General features: G+C 45.4%; 1 protein-coding gene across 1 annotated transcript in view; it reads right to left on the bottom strand.

The window, feature by feature from the left end:
- SCTR (secretin receptor) overlaps window positions 1-17973 on the bottom strand; it is a 31323-nt gene extending 13350 nt beyond the window's left edge. Inside the window, exons 1-5 of the mRNA XM_084860492.1 lie at window positions 17831-17973; window positions 16520-16523; window positions 15971-16100; window positions 11627-11737; window positions 4020-4138 (exon numbers count right to left, since the gene is read on the bottom strand). Of these exons, the coding sequence (XP_084716618.1) occupies window positions 4020-4138; window positions 11627-11737; window positions 15971-16100; window positions 16520-16523; window positions 17831-17973 (507 nt within the window). The remainder of the gene's footprint in view (window positions 1-4019; window positions 4139-11626; window positions 11738-15970; window positions 16101-16519; window positions 16524-17830) is intronic.
- Window positions 17974-18347: the final 374 nt, after the last annotated feature.

Below are 18347 nucleotides of genomic sequence, written 5' to 3'. Positions count from 1 at the left end.
TGCTGTTGTTTGTTCTAAAGCTGGCACCACGACCATGAATTCATTTGTTTGTTTGTTTTCTAGAGTGATCAGGAATCATTCCCCAGGCAGAATTAGGGTGCAATCCTATGCACATTTGGACAGAAATAACTCCTTCAGCTCCTAGCATCCCCAAGCCAGCATGTCTAAATATGCACAGGACTGCACCCTTAGGGCTGATTTAACATTGACGGAGGGTGTGATGCAGAAACATACCTATGCAGGGTTGGAATTGGTCAGTGTCGTATTTAAACTCAATTAAATGCAATGCCAGCCATGTATAACAGATGAGGCAGGGCCAGCTATGCTATCATTTTGAAGGAGCATTTTTTGCAGGTGTGGGCAACGTGACATCCTCCAGATGTTTTGGCCTACAACTCCCATCAGCCCTAGCCAGCATAGGCAATAGTGAGGGATCATCGGAGTTATAGGCCAAACCACCTGGAAGGCCACAAGCTACCTGATCTATTATAGGCCAAACCACCTGGAAGGCCACAAGCTACCCTGATATACTGGGCGATGTTCTCTGAGCAATACTCTGTTTTGTCACTAGGTGCTGCTATTTACAACACTTTTTCCTATCTGTACTGCTGTGCTGAAACCCTGCTGTCTGTCCAAGACCCAAGTCACCAATCATGGAAAGATAAACACACATAGGATGAAGACAGACAGACATTGTAAGCATGATGGAAACTTGAACACATTCTCTGTCCTCAAAACAAAAGATATTTATTTATTTGGGGTATTAATAGCCGGCCTTTCTTAGCCAAAGGCACACTCAGGACGGTGGATAGAATTTTTTTTTTAAATGCAAATGTAACAAAACCAAGCTCAAATGCTAAATAAAGCAGCACAATGAAACATGCCAGGAACAGCAGTTAACAAACACACCGTCTCTAATTTTAAAATGCCAGCCAAAATGGAAGACTTCCATGCCCACCTAAAAGCAGGTAAAGAAATGAAGTGGAAGTCCGTGCAGCTGGAACAACATTGACCTAATGTGGTATGTCTTGCCAAGCCCAGATACAAGTCTAGTGGCAACACTCTGAAGCAATGGAAGTTTCTGGACTGTCTGCAAGGAGAGTTCATTAAAGAAATCCAACATGGAACTGACTAGGGCATGAGCGAGCAAAGGTAGATCTGATTTCTCCAGGAAGGGGAGCAGCTGGGCAACCAGATGGAGTAGGTAAAAGGCACTTCTGGCTACTTCTGTCACCTGTACACTCGTAAGCTGGGATGGGTCCAGGGGCCCACCCAGTCTGCAAACATATTGCTTCGGGGAGGTGTGACCCCAGCTAAAACAGGCTAAACCCCTCTTCCAAGAACCAACAGTACCTCTATCATGTCTAAATTAACTTCAGTTGTTCACCTGCATTGAGTCCAGCATTGCTCCCGGCCACTGGTTTCAAACTTCCACTTCTGCCTTCCAAGTATGAGACAATGGAAATGGGAGATACAGCTGAGCATCATCAGATTACTGTTGACACCCCAGCCTAGTTCTCCAAACGATCTCACCCAGCTATTTCACATAGATGTTAAAAAGCATGGGGGACAGGATGGGCCCTGTGGGACCCTGTGGCCACTGGATGGAGCAAGAGCCCTCCCAGCACCACCTTCTGGGACCTACCCTCCAGAAAGGGCTGGAGCCACTATTAAAAACTAAAAGGACTCCTTAAGCCCATCTTGGCAAGGTGGCTCAGAAAGATACTATGGGCAATGTTATCAAAAGCCACCGAGTGGTCCAGGAGAATAAACAGGGTCACACTGTCCCTTCCGTCTCCTGGTGCAGGTCATCCACCAGGGTGATGATGGCAGTTTCAGTCCCATAAAAGGGCCAGAAACCAGATTGGAATTGATCTAAATAGTTTCATCCAAGAAAACCTGGAGCTGACTGGCCAGCAAGTGTGCAAGAACCTTGTGTCAAGGGCTCCTTGGAGGGCTCTCTCAGTCTAATCCAGTAGCCAAGTCCAGACACAGACAAAGGGATTCTTTTCAAAGCTTTATTCTTCTTTTACAACTTAACAACTCTACAGGTAGCAACTAGATCTGAGCAGCAGCATCCCTATGCCCTAAGTTGGAACAGTTGGTCCCCGTTGGAAAGGCAATTACTGGCAGACCCCTGAATATAAGGACTAGGGAGAATCCCTCCCCTTTTCCCTTGGGTCCTCTGGGCGCAACCGTTCTTTGAGAGCCAACCGGGCACTACGCCTCCTTTCCGCGCCCTCCATTTGGCGCCGCTCTGTGCATCTGCACCGCGCATCCACCAAGTCTGCTATCTGTGCTGGGTCACTCCCTGGACTGCTTTCTAATCCAGGAATGTTGGTGGGAGGAATCTCTGTCAGCTGCAGGCCCTGGGAAAAAGGGGCGTGCTCCTCTCCCAGGAGCGACTGCTCTTCCTCCTAATCAGAACTACTCTGGGATTCTATGGGCTCAGTGTCCACCCTGACACCTTGTCCCAAAAGGAAAGATTTGAGACAGGTCAATAATGGTCCAAATCAGGGTCAAGTGATGATTTCTTTAGAAGGGGTCTCACTACTACCTGTTTAAGAAGTAGTAAAACCTCACTTGCCCTCAGTGAGGGACTAATCACCTCCTTGACCCAACCCCTCAGCCCTGTCTTGGCAGATTTAATAAGGCATGATGAACAGAGCTCCAGAACATGTATGGCAGGCCTCATTCCTCCAAGAATCTTGTCCATAACTTCAGGCTGCATAACTAAAAAGCATCCATGCCAAGCTGATGAGACTGAACTCCAGTGGCTATGGGAACAGATTATGTTACAGCTATAGTGTCCTAAGCTACAACAGATATGAGTGATTGAGGGAGCAATCCTACGGCCACTAGACACTGCCTAGAGGGCCATAGGATTTTTCAATTCCCAGAAACCGCACTCCCTTTCCCTTCCCCCTCCCCCTCGTAGCCAGCATGGTTCTTTCCATGCCGGCTTGTTCTCCACGTTCGGGAACAGAGCACAGAGAGGGGGGAAAGGGGGTGGTCCCAGGGGCAGGGAGGAGACTGTGGAAGCCTCTTTATGAGGCTTCCTATGCGCTGCACAGCTTCCCCCGCTCCCGCGGCCCCAGTTAGGTGCACAAAATCACTCATCTAATCGAAAATGCAGGGTGGCCAGAGCACGGAAGAGAGTGTTCCCTGCATGCTCTGGCTGCGCTGCACTGGGTAGGCATCAGCCTCCGAGTTCAGAGGCTGATGTCTATCTCCATAGGACTGCACGCTTAGGGTGCAATCCTATGCATCTTTAGTCTGAAAAAAATCTTACACGTTGGCAGGGGAATGCTGGGAGTTCTAGGACTTCTTTTCTGTCTAAACACGCATAGGATTGCTCCCTTAATTGCAAAGCACTTTGCAAATTGGCCACAGCAGGCTTTCAGCAGGCTTCCTCTTGACCCAACTTGTGAAAGTCCTTTAACCACATGGAAAAGCTCCACTAGACAGCATCGAACAAATCTGATGGCAGCGAATAAGTGTGATTTTTTTCACCACGATCACCACCACAGAGCAGACCCTAAGATGGCCTCTTACTTGTGTTTGGTCGAACTCAACCTGAGCCATCCACCATTTGCACTCCATTTTGTCCAGCATGTTTCACTGAACCCATTTCTTCAGAGAGCCAAAGAGAAAGTCCGATTTTATGAGGCCAGAGAGAACGTCTGGGTGCCATCAGGTCAGCAAGAAACTCTCCCAGACATATCAGGAAACCATCCAAATCCATCAGCCTCCAGGGACGGGACATCTTTAAGGGTCCCCCATCTCTGAAGAGGTTTGGGCCAGACTCTACTCCAGTCTTCCCCAACCTGGTGCTCTCCAGACATGTTGGAGCACAACTCCCATCATTCCCAATCAACATGGGTCTTGTAGTCCAACACATCTAGAGGGTACCAGGTTGGGAAAACACTTCTAAATGAAGCACATGTGTGTTCAAACCACTTCTACTACACATAGGAATGTTCTGTCTGTCTTTAGCGATACTGGTCGTGCGAACTCACCTTCCATTCCCACTCCATTATAGGGGCAATAATCTTGTCTGCATTTAAGCCACAAGCAATATACGGTCTTGGATATTTTTCTGACCAGCCTTCCCTTGTGCAGTTACGATATATAAACCCTGCATTGCAAGGACAGCAAAAAAACAAGTCACATAGCCAGTGATTGTAGCAAGCACCGGGGAAATTATCGATACACAGTCAGAAGTTATTATTTCAGTGCATTATTATTTACAGTAAGGACCTGGTTCCATTCACAGACACAAGCACTAACATCAGTCACCAATTCCATGGCAGGGGCGGGGAGTCCAACCCAGGCTAAGAACCGTTGGGACAACAGAGACCTTGCTCTGGTCCCCTCCATGTATTTTTGGGGTGCAGACTCCACCCCCCCCATGCAAGACACATTTGGGCAATAGTGCCCTTGCTGGGGGTGGTGGGCATCCCCTCACTTCACCAGACATTTTGGGGGGTGCAGCCTTTATTTTCCCCCTTTGATAGCTGCCACGTACATAACATCAGAACAGTCTCTGCTGACAGCAAGAACAGGGGCTGCTCTGAAGCTGTGAATTGAGGCCTTGACATTTGCCCCAATCCTCAACAAAGCAAGTCCAAAACTTCAGGACTAGTCAGCTTCCCTTCATTTTGCTATAGAGAACCCACTTCACTTCAGGGAAGGTCCAAATACTTCCAAGGGAGCCCACTTCAGTTTGGTACCATCACGGCTGTAATGGACATTCAGCTTTGGCCAAAGAGACTCCATTTTAAGTTAGTGGCCATAATAAGATTACGGCAAGAATGCAAGGCAAGAATACTTATTGAAGGCTTAGCTTAATACAGGAGGTGAAGAATAACAGGATGTAGTTTGTGGGTTTCTGTAGTTTCCTATAGAGCTTGCGGTTAAGCTAGTGTTTTCCTGTCAGTCACCGTAAACTTTATGAACTTACATCTTGGCTTCAAGTAGAGAAGCATAACACATTATTGCTTTATATGAGAAACCGCAGTGATGAATAGCAAATACAGGAGGGGGGAGCACGGAGGAATGTGGTTTAGCATATGTTGTTTATCAACTATGTCAGAGGGTTGAAATTTCCGTTCTGTGTCACTCAGATGTCTGAGGTGAACCATTGCTGTGATTCGATGCTCCGTCCTGAATAAAGCTTTTTGCAAGTGCAGACTGTGTTAGTGTGGTCCTTGAAAGTTCAGCTAAGCTGCTGACCACGACAGTTGGGGGCTCATCCAGAATCTGGCATTTGGGGTAAGTGGCCAGCCAAGGTCTCGTGGGACCCCGGCTCCAGCCATCCCAGGAAAAGAGGGAACCCATTTGAAAAAGGGGTCAGATTCCTAAAAGACAAAGGTATGTCCTCCTTGTCTCTTGCCTAGATTCACAGTGGTAACATGGTTCTGCCCAGGATGGACTATTGGTGATCTCCGTCTGAGGCTTGGAAGTCTCTTGTTAAGATGGGATGGACTCTGGAGAGACCATAGCAACTTGGTGAAGTTGCCACCAGGAAAGGGGGGCCCCAGGGAAATGCACGGGGTTGTTTGTCTTGTTTCGTCTGTCTTTTGTGTTCCTACACCAGCTAAGACTCCCGGTGAAAGCCACTAGCCAATCCAGGCAGTGAGCTGGAATGATAGCCAGTGCATTGGTGAGGGAGGTGTGTATTAGTCTCTGTTTACCGAGGAGATGGGGTCAGGGCAAAGTAAGAAGATTCCCGTGCCATCACCAGAAATGGGGTTCCTGGTGACAATTATAGTCCCAAGACTTGTAAATGGTTAAACAAGTGGAATAGGGATATTAGAAGAGACCGCAGACCCCGGTTCCCAACTGAGGACAGTTTTAAATTAGAAAACATTGTGTATTTCAGAACCCAATTAGAGGTTCAAGGATAAATCAGCCTCAGTGGGACATATATTATGACTGGTATGCAGAGACTGGTAAACACTTATTTGAAACAGAAATTAAGAGTCTTCAGAATTCTAGTCAGAAGTTACAACAGAGCGCTCCTAGACAAGACTTTACTGATGACACTCCTGAAGACTTTCTTTTTGATGCCAGTAGTCAGTCACCACTATACAGGCCCCGCCTGGCTCCACTACATTGATTCAGGTCAGGACCAAGAGAGGCCAGAGGACCTTCAATGTCCTATGTGCCAAGTGCCTTCTGGGGATGGGAAAAATACAATGTTACTATGTGCCCCATGGTCCCCATTTGATTTCAGGAACTTAGTCAAAGAGTTCCCTGATCCCCAGAAAGACCCAGAAAAATTTAAAGAAGAATGCCTTTGTGTTGTGAGTTGTTAAAATCTAGTTGGGCTGATGTCAATCAGTTAATGCGTTTAATTGTTAGCCCAATAGAGTGGAATAAGCTGCAAACCCAGTCACAATGGCTGCAGGACCCATCAGCAGACCATAACACCATAACAGCCCGCCTAGATAATCTAGTGGCAACATTTGACAAGGTGTTCCCAGACACGTGTAATTGGGATGAAATATATGGCATAAAATGGAAAACTGGAGAGACAGCAGCAGATCTCCAAAATCAAATTATAAAAGCATTTGAAAGATGGTCTGGTATATACGACCTGAAAGTAACTGCCCCTAGAGTAATAGTTGTCACTATTGTGTCTGGTCTCCCTCCCCCAATTCAAAAGACCCTTAAAGAAGTAGCCATAGGGTAGAGGGGAAAGAAATTAGATGAAGTCACTGAAGTTGTACAGCACTGCTTAGATGCAAAAAAGGAGAAGACCTAGAAGGGCAGATTTAAGCCTACAAGTAGTGCAGTTACAGTAACAAATAGCTCAGTTTGGAGGAAGAGGGAATTGCAGAAGAGGGTGGTGAGGAGTTAGGGGATGAGTGCAAAGTCATCGAGGTTTTGAGAAAAGGGAACTGGAGACCGCGGTCCCACTCCCTGTTCAAATCTTTTAGAGAGAATGTTTCCAGTGAAGACAAGTAGGTCACATGAAGAGAGAGTGTCCCTATCCAAAACAACTGATGATGAGGCCCCGACTCTGACCCCAAATCTGGTTTTAAATGAAGAGGAGAAGTATGTTAACATGAATGTATGGTCCGTGCAGCCCATATGGGCTCATACACAGCCAAACGCGGGGTGGCAAAATGATCGAGCAAGTGTGGTATGCCCCAAGAGTCACAGCCCTTTGTGAATTTACAGCCTCCCGCTGTGAAACCTGTCAGAGGCATACCAGCAAGAAACCATTAAAAAGCCAGTGTGTTTTGGTGGTTAGAGTGTTGGACTGAGAGCCGGGAGATCTGGGTTCTAGTCCCCACTTGGCCATAGAAAGCTCACTGGGTGACTTTGGGTCAGTCACAGACTGTCAGCCCAACCTACCTCATGGGGTTGTTGTTGTGAGGATAAAATGGAGAGGAGGAGGATTATGCACGCCGCCTTGGGTTCCTTGGAGGAGAAAAAAGGCGGGATATAAATGCAATAAAATAAATAAATAAATGGGGGTGCACAGTTTTCCGGGGGGGGGGGGGCTTCCTGTCACTGTAAATGGACTCCATCCAAATGCCTAAGGGTCAAGTGGTCCAGGTAGTGGCCAAAAGTCTAGCCATTGAACAGCATTTTCACTGCCCCTATCACCCTCAGTCAGCAGGGGCACGAGAAAGGCAGAATGGCATTTTGAATAAAATAGCAAAGATCTGTGAACAAAATAAGTTACCCTGGCCAGAGGCGCAGCCCTTTGCCTTATTCAGTATGAGGGCCGCCCCAGGAAGAAATGAACTTAGCCCACATTAAATTCTGACAGACAGGCCAATGAGAACAGGAGTGCCGTCCCAGTGGCATGCAATCTAAACCACCTTGATAACCAGATGCAAGAATATTGCAGAGCTCTAATCAAAAGTTTTCAGCATTTGTTTCCACAGGTTAAAGAAGGTTTGAGCCAGCCTGCTCCTGACGGCCCCAAAACACTCGTTGCTACCAGGAGACCAGATGTAGGTCAAGGCCGTCCAGCGGAGGAATACCCTGCAGCCCAGGTGGACCAGCCCGCATGAGGTGCGACTGGTGACCCCGACAGCAATTAAGGTGAAAGGCAACCACACCTGGATCCACATTACTCACTGCAAGAAGTAATGTCCTGCCCCGAGAGCCAAGAGCCCTGCAGATTGTCCAGCACAGGGACAGACATGGTGAGCCCAAACCACTGGACCCTTGACGCTCAGGATGAGCAGGCCAGGTAGCCAGACCAGGCCCAGAACTTGACAATTGCCTAGAGCAGACGGCTGTCCCAAGACCAATGAGCCCTCAACAAGAGCAGCTGGCGCTTGCATGTGTGGTTTGTTTTTCATCTGGAGTGTGATATTCAGACTGCTCATGTGGTTTTCAAATTGTCTGAGTGAAGAGACAACGAAATATCGAAGACAGCAAAAAAATAATAATACTGCTGTATAATTGCTGTTGCTGTGCATTTATTTTCTTTGTTTAAGCTTATAAAATCTGTGACTATTAGGGAAAAAACCCATGTACAGGAGCCCCTAGAAAACCAGCTTCAGGGTTAGATGATTATGCCATAACTTTCTTATTGGTCCTAGTACTGTGTTGGCTTTACAAAGAACAAAACAGGAAAGCCCAAGTAGAATAATGGTTTGGCTTATAATAAGAGCTGTGTTCATGTTCTTATGGGCCCCCACTCTTTCCTATAATGGGAACCTGGCCATCCAATGGATACGAGGAGTGGCCAATTTGACAGAACAACAGAGTTGTGGGGTATGCTCACATGCATTATGCAGGGTGTGCTAATGATTCCTATTCCATTTGGGCCAACTGATCACTGCAAATTGCACATGGGCCCAGGCTGGGTACAATCACATAGGCAAATATCTGGCTGTTGTTGTCCAAACAGGAGTTTGTTGTTGGGAAGTGAGAAAAGGAACAATAAGTTTGTAAGAAAGAATTATTGTCAATGGACCATTTTCGGGGGGGGGGGGGGACACAAGGAAAAATACTCCTAAATGGCACCAAGCGTGCATATAGGTTCAGAACGTTTTTAGACTCTGAAAATCTCACAAGTGACCCCACAGGATGCAATGTTGGCCATACATACATAATAACACGGGAAACAGCAGCCAGACAGTGGGAGTGTGCACACAATCTTACCTGGAAAACTGTTTCCCAAACGGAACAAGGGTCACAGGCCCCAGTACAATGAGTTACAGAGTGCCCTTTACAGGAAATTATGAGTTCCTTCATTGACCAGGTGCAAACTGGCTTGCAGATGAAGGCCAGTATTTTGTATATGACACCTGGGCATATAAGAAGCTCCCTACCAGGTGGTAGCGAACTTGTTATGTTGCATGGCTAGTCCCTGGCATGAGAATGGTTTCCACCATTCCATCTGATAGACAGCAAATAAACAAGACCTTAATGAAGCTCACAAAATGTTAGAAAATGTTACCAACCCTATGAGTAAGATGAATTTAATTTTTTGCTCTGCTATGGAGACAATACCCTTTGTGATGGGAGATTAATATTGTTTGTGAACAGCTACTTAGAAGTGGTAAATGCCCAAGTTAGTAATGCCCTAGAGCATGCTGCAAAAAGACAGGAGATAACAAACATTCCCAGGGATTCTGGTCAAGCAAAAGAATGTCTTGGCAGGCTGACCAGCGGTTACCTGACTGGCTGAGTGGGCTCAAGCCTCTTCTAAAATAGATCCTGGTTGGGTTCTTGTTGTTGCTACTCCTGTTTGTTTGGTTCCAAGTTGTGTATGGCAGGTGTTTTGTGTGAAAAGAACAAAGGGGGCAGAAAAAACAATTTCTGCAAAGGAGATGAAGACCATGATTATGATGGCGTTACAGACTGAACGAGAACAGAAAGCTGAAATCCAAAAGCTAATAGAAATCCAGGTCTGTGATTCCGCGGAGTGGATTCAAACAGGGGAACTGTAACGGCTATAATGGACATTCAGCTTTGGCCAAAGAGACTCCATTTTAAGTTAGTGGCCATAATAAGATTACGGCAAGAATGCAAGGCAAGAATACTTATTGAGGGCTTAGCTTAATGCAGGAGGTGAAGAATAACAGGATGTAGTTTGTGGGTTTCTGTAGTTTCCTATAGAGCTTGCGGTTAAGCTGGTGTTTTCCTGTCAGTCACCGTAACTTTATGAACTTACGTCTAGGTGTCAAGTAGAGAAGCGTAACACATTATTGCTTTATATGAGAAACTGCAAGGATGAATAGCAAATACAGGAGGGGGGAGCACAGACGAATGTAGTTTAGCATACGTTGTTTATCAACTATATCAGAGGGTTGAAATTTCCGTTCTGTGTCACTCAAATGTCTGAGGTGAACCATTGCCGTGATTCAATACTCCATCCTGAATAAAGCCTTTTGCAAGTGCAGACTGTGTTAGTGTGGCCCTTGAAAGTCCAGCTAAGTCGCTGACCACGACAATACTCTGAACCAGATGCACACCCCTAGAATGTACCACACACTGAAAAAATCAAATGTGAATGCATAGCTGTGTTGTTTCACTTTTATCAGCTCCCTCTAGTGACTGAATTAACATCTACATGACTAGTGGGAGACGTTATCCACAGATTTGGTGTGTAGTATTACCAACAGCAGGGGCTGCGGTGGCTTAGTGGTTAAGAAGCTGAACTGCAGACCAGAAGGTCGGCAGGACAGCAGTTCGAGACCCAAGTGCTGCGTGATGGAGTGAGCTCCCGTCTTCAGTCCCAGCTTCTGCCAACCTAGCAGTTTGAAAGCAAGGAATTCCAAGTAGATAAATAGATACCGCTTCGGCGGGAAAGGTGACAGCGTTCCGTGCACCTTGGTGTTCAGTCATGCCGGCCACATGACCACGGAAGCGTCTTCGGACAGCGCTGGCTCTTCGGCTTAGAAATGGAGATGAGCACCACCCCCTAGAGTTGGACACAACTGGTTGGGGACACCTTTACCTTTTTTACCTTTTTATTACCAACAAGGGGATGACACACAACAGCAGTGGAAAAGCCAGGTAGGCCACAGAAGGACAAGGAGACCAGAGCAGGAAGTGGGTGGTCCCCTCTGCAATACTTTGCAAGGCTGAGATAGTAACACAGCACTTTTCTGGACCCAGTTCCTAGATTCCTGTTAAGAGATTCTACTCATGAGAATCTAGAAAAAATATATGATATATCACATTCCAAATATGTTAAGGAATCACGCTTTAGCCCGTGACATTGTACAAATAAAATCTGTACAAGAGACGGTGTCTCTTGAAAGAAGGGATATACACATTTTCTTAAATCCATTCTGTCTGTATTTCATGGATTGTCAGGTGTCTTTCATCTTGTCATCCACCCATTGGCAGAACCAGATTTTTTTTTAATGAGAATTTGGTTCATTTACAAATGCGAACTTATGCTGATGCACATTCGCGCAAATGGCACTTGCACAAATGCATGCTTGCGCAAGCACAATTTTGCACAAATTCCCCCAAAATAAAAAATCAGTCTGCAGGTCTGCAGGATCCATGCACCTTGGAAAAAGCCAGTCCACTGTGGAATCTGCGGGTCAGATTCACAGACATCCAATCACATTTGATTCTGTTGTGGATTTCTCTGACATCCCTACTTGACAATGTTACATCTCATTCTTAATTTTACCTGTTTGCCCAGTTACCATTTGGAAGGCTTGGGGGCATGGGACGCTAACCGTTTGCCCAACGGAAGAAGACAGCCAGCAGGTGATATTATCCCACATTCCAAGGCATCTGCCTAAGATTCAAGAACAAAAAACACCATTGAAAGCCAGTGGCCTTACCAAGAAGAAACATAAGGAGATCCTGTCTCTGCTTCTGCAACCTTTCCCAAGCTAGTGCCTTTCAGATGTGTTGGACTAGAACTCCTATCACCCTCAACCAGGATGGATCTACTGGGGATGGTAAGAGTTGTAGTCTAACACATCTGGAGGGTAATACATTGGGGAAAGCTACAGTGTGAAACAAGAACCAGAGAAGGGGGTGTTATTTCTCAGGTCCATCTTATCTCTTAAGCAATCTTTACTGACACCGAACCACCAGAGAAAAAAGCCAAGAGTCAAACAATCCTTTCAAGCATCAAACATTTCACCTTGAGAGAAGCACTCTTTGCCCACACAACTTGTTAAGCTGCTCCCCAGGCATATTATGGATTTGATGCTAATGCCACAGCCATTTGCCATCAAGGACTTCTACCCTGATGTGAATTCCCAGATGATGTCCCATAATGCACTCCAAAAGAAATTCCCGCTAATAAGGGCACGGAAAAGAGACTGAAAGCAACCACAATTTTGCCAGACCTAGCCTGTTCTGATTTCCAGTCCCACAATCACTGAGAAATGTGACAAAAATGGTGGGGGTTGAGGAGTTAGGAAATGTATAGAGTTGAACTGTGAGTCACATGTCTACTCAGAGGTAAGCTCCATTGAGTTCAAAGGGGCTTATTCCCAGGTATGTGGGTATAGGATTGCTGCCAAAGTGCAGAGGTGGAGCAGACGTGTTCTGTGTTGCTCCAGAGGGTAGGACCAGAGGGCAGGATTAGAACCAATGAGTGGAAATTTCAGGGAAGAAGATTTTGGCTAAGCATTAAGGGGTTTTCTACACAAGGCATTTATTGTGTGCTCGTCATTCCCTACTCACTGTTGTTTACAGGTTCTTTAGATGATGTCATGATCCTCCAGTTTTGCTTCTGTGTCTAACCAGCACTTTGGGGGAATTTTTTTTAGAGCAGGGAAAATGCAGCATTTAATTGTGAAGTAAAAGAAAGCACTGTTTCTACTTGTGTATTTGCACTATTCTGCTGTATCACAGTGCCACCTAAAGGTTACGTAGTGGAAAAGCAGGAAAGGAAACACTGTTCGTGTAGCGCTGAGGTCTCAGTTCTGCAGTGAAACCAAATGCAGATACAACGGATTAACAGCCTTGTGTAGAGAAGCTCTTTGAGAACATTCCTAATGACAACAGACATTCGACAGTGAAACAGACTGCTTGGGGAGATAGTGGGCTCTCCTTCACTGAACATATTTAAGCAGAGGCTGGAATGCCCACCTGATAGGGATGTTGTAGTTGTATCCTACACTGAGCAAGGGGCTGGACTAGATGACTTCTAGGGTCCCTTCCAGCTCTATAATTCTAGAGTGATCTTTCACAGAATTACATTTATTAACCCACTGAAGTTGTAACACTACAATAAGTCTGAGCAATGTGTGACCCACCAAGAGGAACATAACCCACCAGCTTATTGTATTGTGGTCTGACAGCTGCTAAGCAAGCAGCTCTGCCGTCCTGAGCAAGTAGCAAAAACAAAAGGGTGATCAAGGCCCTGGTGGCCACTATACAAGCTGCAAGCCTGGAATTTAGAACTACTGTAGAATTTGTCATTATGATTACCTTAGCTTTATTTATTTTTTCTTCTGGTATATTTCTAGACCTCATTTTTCCATATGGCAGAGATAATAAGGATTATCTTCTGGGAAAGCTTGTGGTTACTTTATAGTAGTCTCATAGTATGTTTGTAGCAAATTGGGATAAAAAAAAGTTAAAACTCCCAGATTTGTGCCAGCATTAGCAATAGTTGAAAAACCAATGCAGACAACTGCCCAGGGTGTATTAGCAACTTTTTCCTCTATGGCTCTCTGCTCATGGCAAACAGGTTGTCAGGGAAGGCCACAAAAGAAGAGGGAGAGAGTTGATCAATCCCATACCGCTGGCTATCTGAGCAAAAGCTACAGCTTTCTATATCACTGCTTGAAAAGATGGGGAGGGGCTCAATATCAGGCTCTGTTCATGGCAAACCCATCTGGACAGGGCCTCGCCACAATCCAGGCACTACAGCAGCCACGAGAAAAAATACGCAGAGCAAGGGTGAGTACTAGCCTTCATCTAACACCACATGTTTTTAAACATAATTTAGTTTTTTTTACTGAATTTACATTTCTAACAAAAGATGTAAAATCCAATTACATCAAACATAACACAATGATCAAACATGGGATACACTTGATATACACAATCAATATCAATCCAAATTAATTAGGAGACACAGTAAACTGATTGTAATTATATGTATACAAAGCTAGAGGAAAATATTTCAAAATGTATTTTTTCCCCCTAAAGTCTTATCCTAACAGGTCTCTCCAACATGTTCCAGGAGTTGATGGACATGCAGTAATGTCCTTATTGCTATTAGAATAGTTAATAAATGACTCCCAGATTCCATAAAAATTATCAGTATAACTCGGATATATACTGCTTCATATTCTTCTCTCTCCAACGCCACAGGTATTTTCCAGCTGGTAGGAAAATACAAAGGGCTCCATTTTATTTACACTGTATCTTGCAATGCACATGCTTTGGTTTAGATCACTTAGGACTGCATCAGGTACGACCCAAACACCACAGGAATTGGCGGTACGCAAGCCTAACTAATCCCAGTGGGCATTTATCATGTAGTTCCAGGAGCATTTATGAAAGAAACTCTGGTGAGTGTGCTAGGGAACGAGAGGACAGGTGAGCTTGTAGAGTTGTCTTGCATTACACATGCCATTCATAACGGTGTGACTCTGAGACCAGCAGCATGTAGAGATCAAGCATTGTGGGGGTCAGAGAGAAAACACAGAGGACCATTAATGTCAAAGGTTCCCACAGACCCAACGTTTACATGTTTGATTAGTATAATTGGAATTCAACTCACTGATAAATGTGGAGGGCAAGGCCACCGTTTTGTTGACAGAAGAAACTACTATTCTAATAAAATATCATAAATCAAGACCAAGAGGGAGCAAACTAGTATTACTCTTCAATCAATGATAGTTCTGAAATCTCTTTCCCAGAAGGCAGCACCATTCCTAATCATTATACACACACATTCATTTACCTGGTCCTCTGTGGATACCATAAAAATGGGATATAAATCATTCTAGCTGCCAAATATACTAATCACATTAGATTACAGAAGCTCACCTAGGCGACATGTGAGTTCCTTCTGTTTTCAGACATTACTACAGAAACGCAAGAAAAGTGAGTCGCAACAGCTAAACAAGCTTAGAATTGAAACTGGCTTAGAATTTCTAGAACAAGCAAGTCTTCTGAAGAGCACCCAAAAATGGGGTGGTGCATTAGAAACTCTTGGGAAAGGGTTTGCGTAATTTATAGCCAGTTATTACTTGTTAAGCGAGTAGGAAGATGAGTGTGGGCTACCAAATTGCAACTGAGGCTTTTAAGGACTACTTTGGTTAAAACTTCATCCTTGCAGGTTCTGCACATTTTACTGCTTCCTGATCAGTATGGCTGTAGAATTAGTGATGCGTTGCCCCACTGAGCTTATACTGCAGACCTCATGACCACAAGATCTGGCCTAATTTTGGAATGTTTCTGTTTCTTTCCCCAATGTAGCTTGATGAAGAGTTCTGGAGAACTCGAAAGCTTGCACAATCTTTTGTGGCATTTTAGTTGGTTGGTATTGCCTAACTCTGGGTTTTGGATTCTCCCCCCACCTCACCCCGCCCTGAATTTGGGGTTTTGGATTTTTTACTCATAGGCCAGTGCTGCTGTCTTTGTTTTTTCTTTGTTCTTCAATTGACTAGTTCTTTCTTTCTTCCTTTCTTATTTTACAATAAAGAAAAAGAAAACAATAATACAAAGAAACCATTAATTAAATCTCCCTCTGGAGTGGGGAACAAAAACTGACTGAGGGTGGTTCCAGACAGAGGGCTCCTAGCACTATCAATCAGAAAGCATTGTGCAGCAATCCCTGTGCCCTGGAAAACCCCAAGGAGGCTCTGCATCCCAGGCGCAGAGCTTCTGTGGACTGGATTAGACCCGTGGGTGAGAGGTTCTGTATTCCTGACACAGTCAAATTTGATTGCCATAACCAAAAGCTTAGACTGAGCAAGTGGTGCTGGGTTTGATGCCTGTGGGGACAAAAACATTTCATATCCACTTCTAAGAAAGGTAAGAATCAATGTTTTACCTGAACTCCAGAGCAATTCACTGTCAGCTGTCCTATTTGCTTCTTCCTGGGAAAGGGCCAAGGTGCAGAGCTCTTCTTCCGCCCTCATGATTTTCTTGATTTCACATGAGGAAATTAAGGCTCTGGCCTGCTATTTTGGACAGAAATTACTTTTTTATCTATCAACAGCTAAACATGCTATCTACAAAATATAACATCTACATAAATGTTTTCTGGGGGGTTATGTGATAGATGAGTTCTTAAAATGTAGCATTTTAAAATAAAGAGAGTGGCTTTTCATATTTGCCCTTCTGGGCTCAAACCCACTAGGACATGGGTGGGGGAACCCATAACCCTCCAGATGTTGTTGAACTACAACTCTCATCATCCCTGGTCCTTGGCCATGCTGGCTGGGGCTGATGGGAGTTGGGGGTAACAACAGCTAGAGCTTCAGCCCTGGGACCTGTTTGCAATGCCAGGGATCAGATCTAGGACATGTGAAGAAATCACAAAGAACAGGCAGGCAGAGTTCCTTTCCCTCACCGCTAAGTAGCTACAACCAGCCCTTACAGGTCTGGGATGAGGGAAAAGGGGACTCAAGCCAAAGGATGAGGCTTTCAAGGGGTCTCCTCCTGCCTTGGTACCACGCATTTCAGAGGAGGGGAGCATTAAGTATGGATAACAGTGTTTTTTTATGTGCATCCTACACAAGTGTGACCCGAGCTGCATCAGGAGGACATGCTAGGCTCCATGGAGCCATTTACACTCAGCCTGCACAGTTTGAGACCCACCAGTGGAACTCAGCCCACCAGGAGCATATTCTAGCCTGCTAAACACTGGCCGGCTTCACTTTTATTTCAGTGCCAGATAGGCAGCTCAAACAGATGTAAAGCAACTCTATACCAGCCTGAAATCCCGCATTTAAAACAAAGCATTCTGCTTCCATTTTAAGTGCAGAATCACAACGGACTCCCTTTACACACGCTCCCCCCACCGCTTTCCCTCTTCCTTTCCCCCCTTATCTGAGTCTTCCGTACGTTTCATTGGTCCAGCTCCTCTTCCTGTGGCTTTCCCTTTTTCATGGAGGGAACTCAAGTGGAACTCAAGCCCTGTAATTTGATAGCTCATTATCTCCAATCTTTCAAAAGATGGAATAAAGGTCATTTAGTGCAGGAGACGCCCTGGACGTTGATGTCATCTAAAGGGCTCGCAAACTTCCGTGAGTAACGGATCTCAATGGCAGGATAAAAGCTCTGTCTGAGTGGGCTTCCGTATAAAACTGGCAGGCTGCATTCAGCTCATTGGGTCACAGTTTACGGAGACCTGATTTACACACCTAGCATACAACTTGCGCTACCTTCAGTGGAAGAAGCTGCACTAACTCAGCTTCACTTTTATAAAAGATCAGGGTGCTCAGGGCTGGGTTGCATAGGACTAAAATCAGCTTCTCCCAGTGAAAACAGTATTAGGGGACTTTTATGTGGAAGCTGACCTAGGACTGATTGCAGCATGGACCCAGCTTGACACGATCTGATCCGGGTGTAGCTAAAAGCACACTGGGGCTTTGTCTAGCTGTGCAGGATGTCCTGGTTACCATTAATGGAGATTTGGTTTGAACTGCTTATCTCATTGACATGCCATCTGTTCCTTTATCTAATACTTTTAACCTAATCTACATTTTAATGTGTGTTCATACATCAGGTTATGCCAAAGTAACCCAGCTGCCTTCTGAAATGTATGGGCAAGATTTGTTGGTATAATCCCTCTAATATTGTGCTTATTTAGCTTTCCCAGCTCCAAACTGCGCATATTTAAATGTGCGCCTTTTTTAACTTCCTGTTTTACGTAGAAATCCAAGGCGCGAAAATGGTGGGTGCTCACCGAACGGGATCGCGGTGAGTCTTGGAGAGCGCGAGCGGACACAAGCGGGGGGCGAACATGGAGCATCTCAGCAAGCGCAGTCCAGGGGTCGTGAGCGGGGGGAGCCCGACGAATTCCCGGACGCAGTCGGGCACCCACCACATCCCTACGAATTCCACAGTTTAACTATGCGCTGTGTGAAGAAATACTTCCTTTTGTTTGTCCTGAATTTCCCACCACTCAGATTCATCAGATGAAGCTAGCTCTAATATTATCAGAGAGGGAGAAAAACTTTTCACCATCCACTTTCTCCACACATTGCATAATTTTATACACCTCTGGGCAGTATCCAAGGGGGCACTTACGCCCCTGACGGTTCCCTTCCGCAAGCAGTGGGTCCTGCCAATTCCGTTGTACAAGTGGGACCCTCCACTTACGCAAGAGAGATTTAGTGCTTCCGAGGGGAAGCCCTACATCAAGCAGAAACGCTTGCTTCTGGAAGGAGGCAGGTTGGCAGAACTCCCTTATGCAAGCTCCG

Source organism: Heloderma suspectum, chromosome 1 (genome assembly GCF_057233095.1).
Source record: "Heloderma suspectum isolate Gila_16-S chromosome 1, 16-S_ref, whole genome shotgun sequence".
Taxonomy (NCBI): domain Eukaryota; kingdom Metazoa; phylum Chordata; class Lepidosauria; order Squamata; family Helodermatidae; genus Heloderma; species Heloderma suspectum.
Note: the sequence above shows the minus strand (reverse complement) of the source record. Positions and strands in the feature narration are given on the sequence as shown.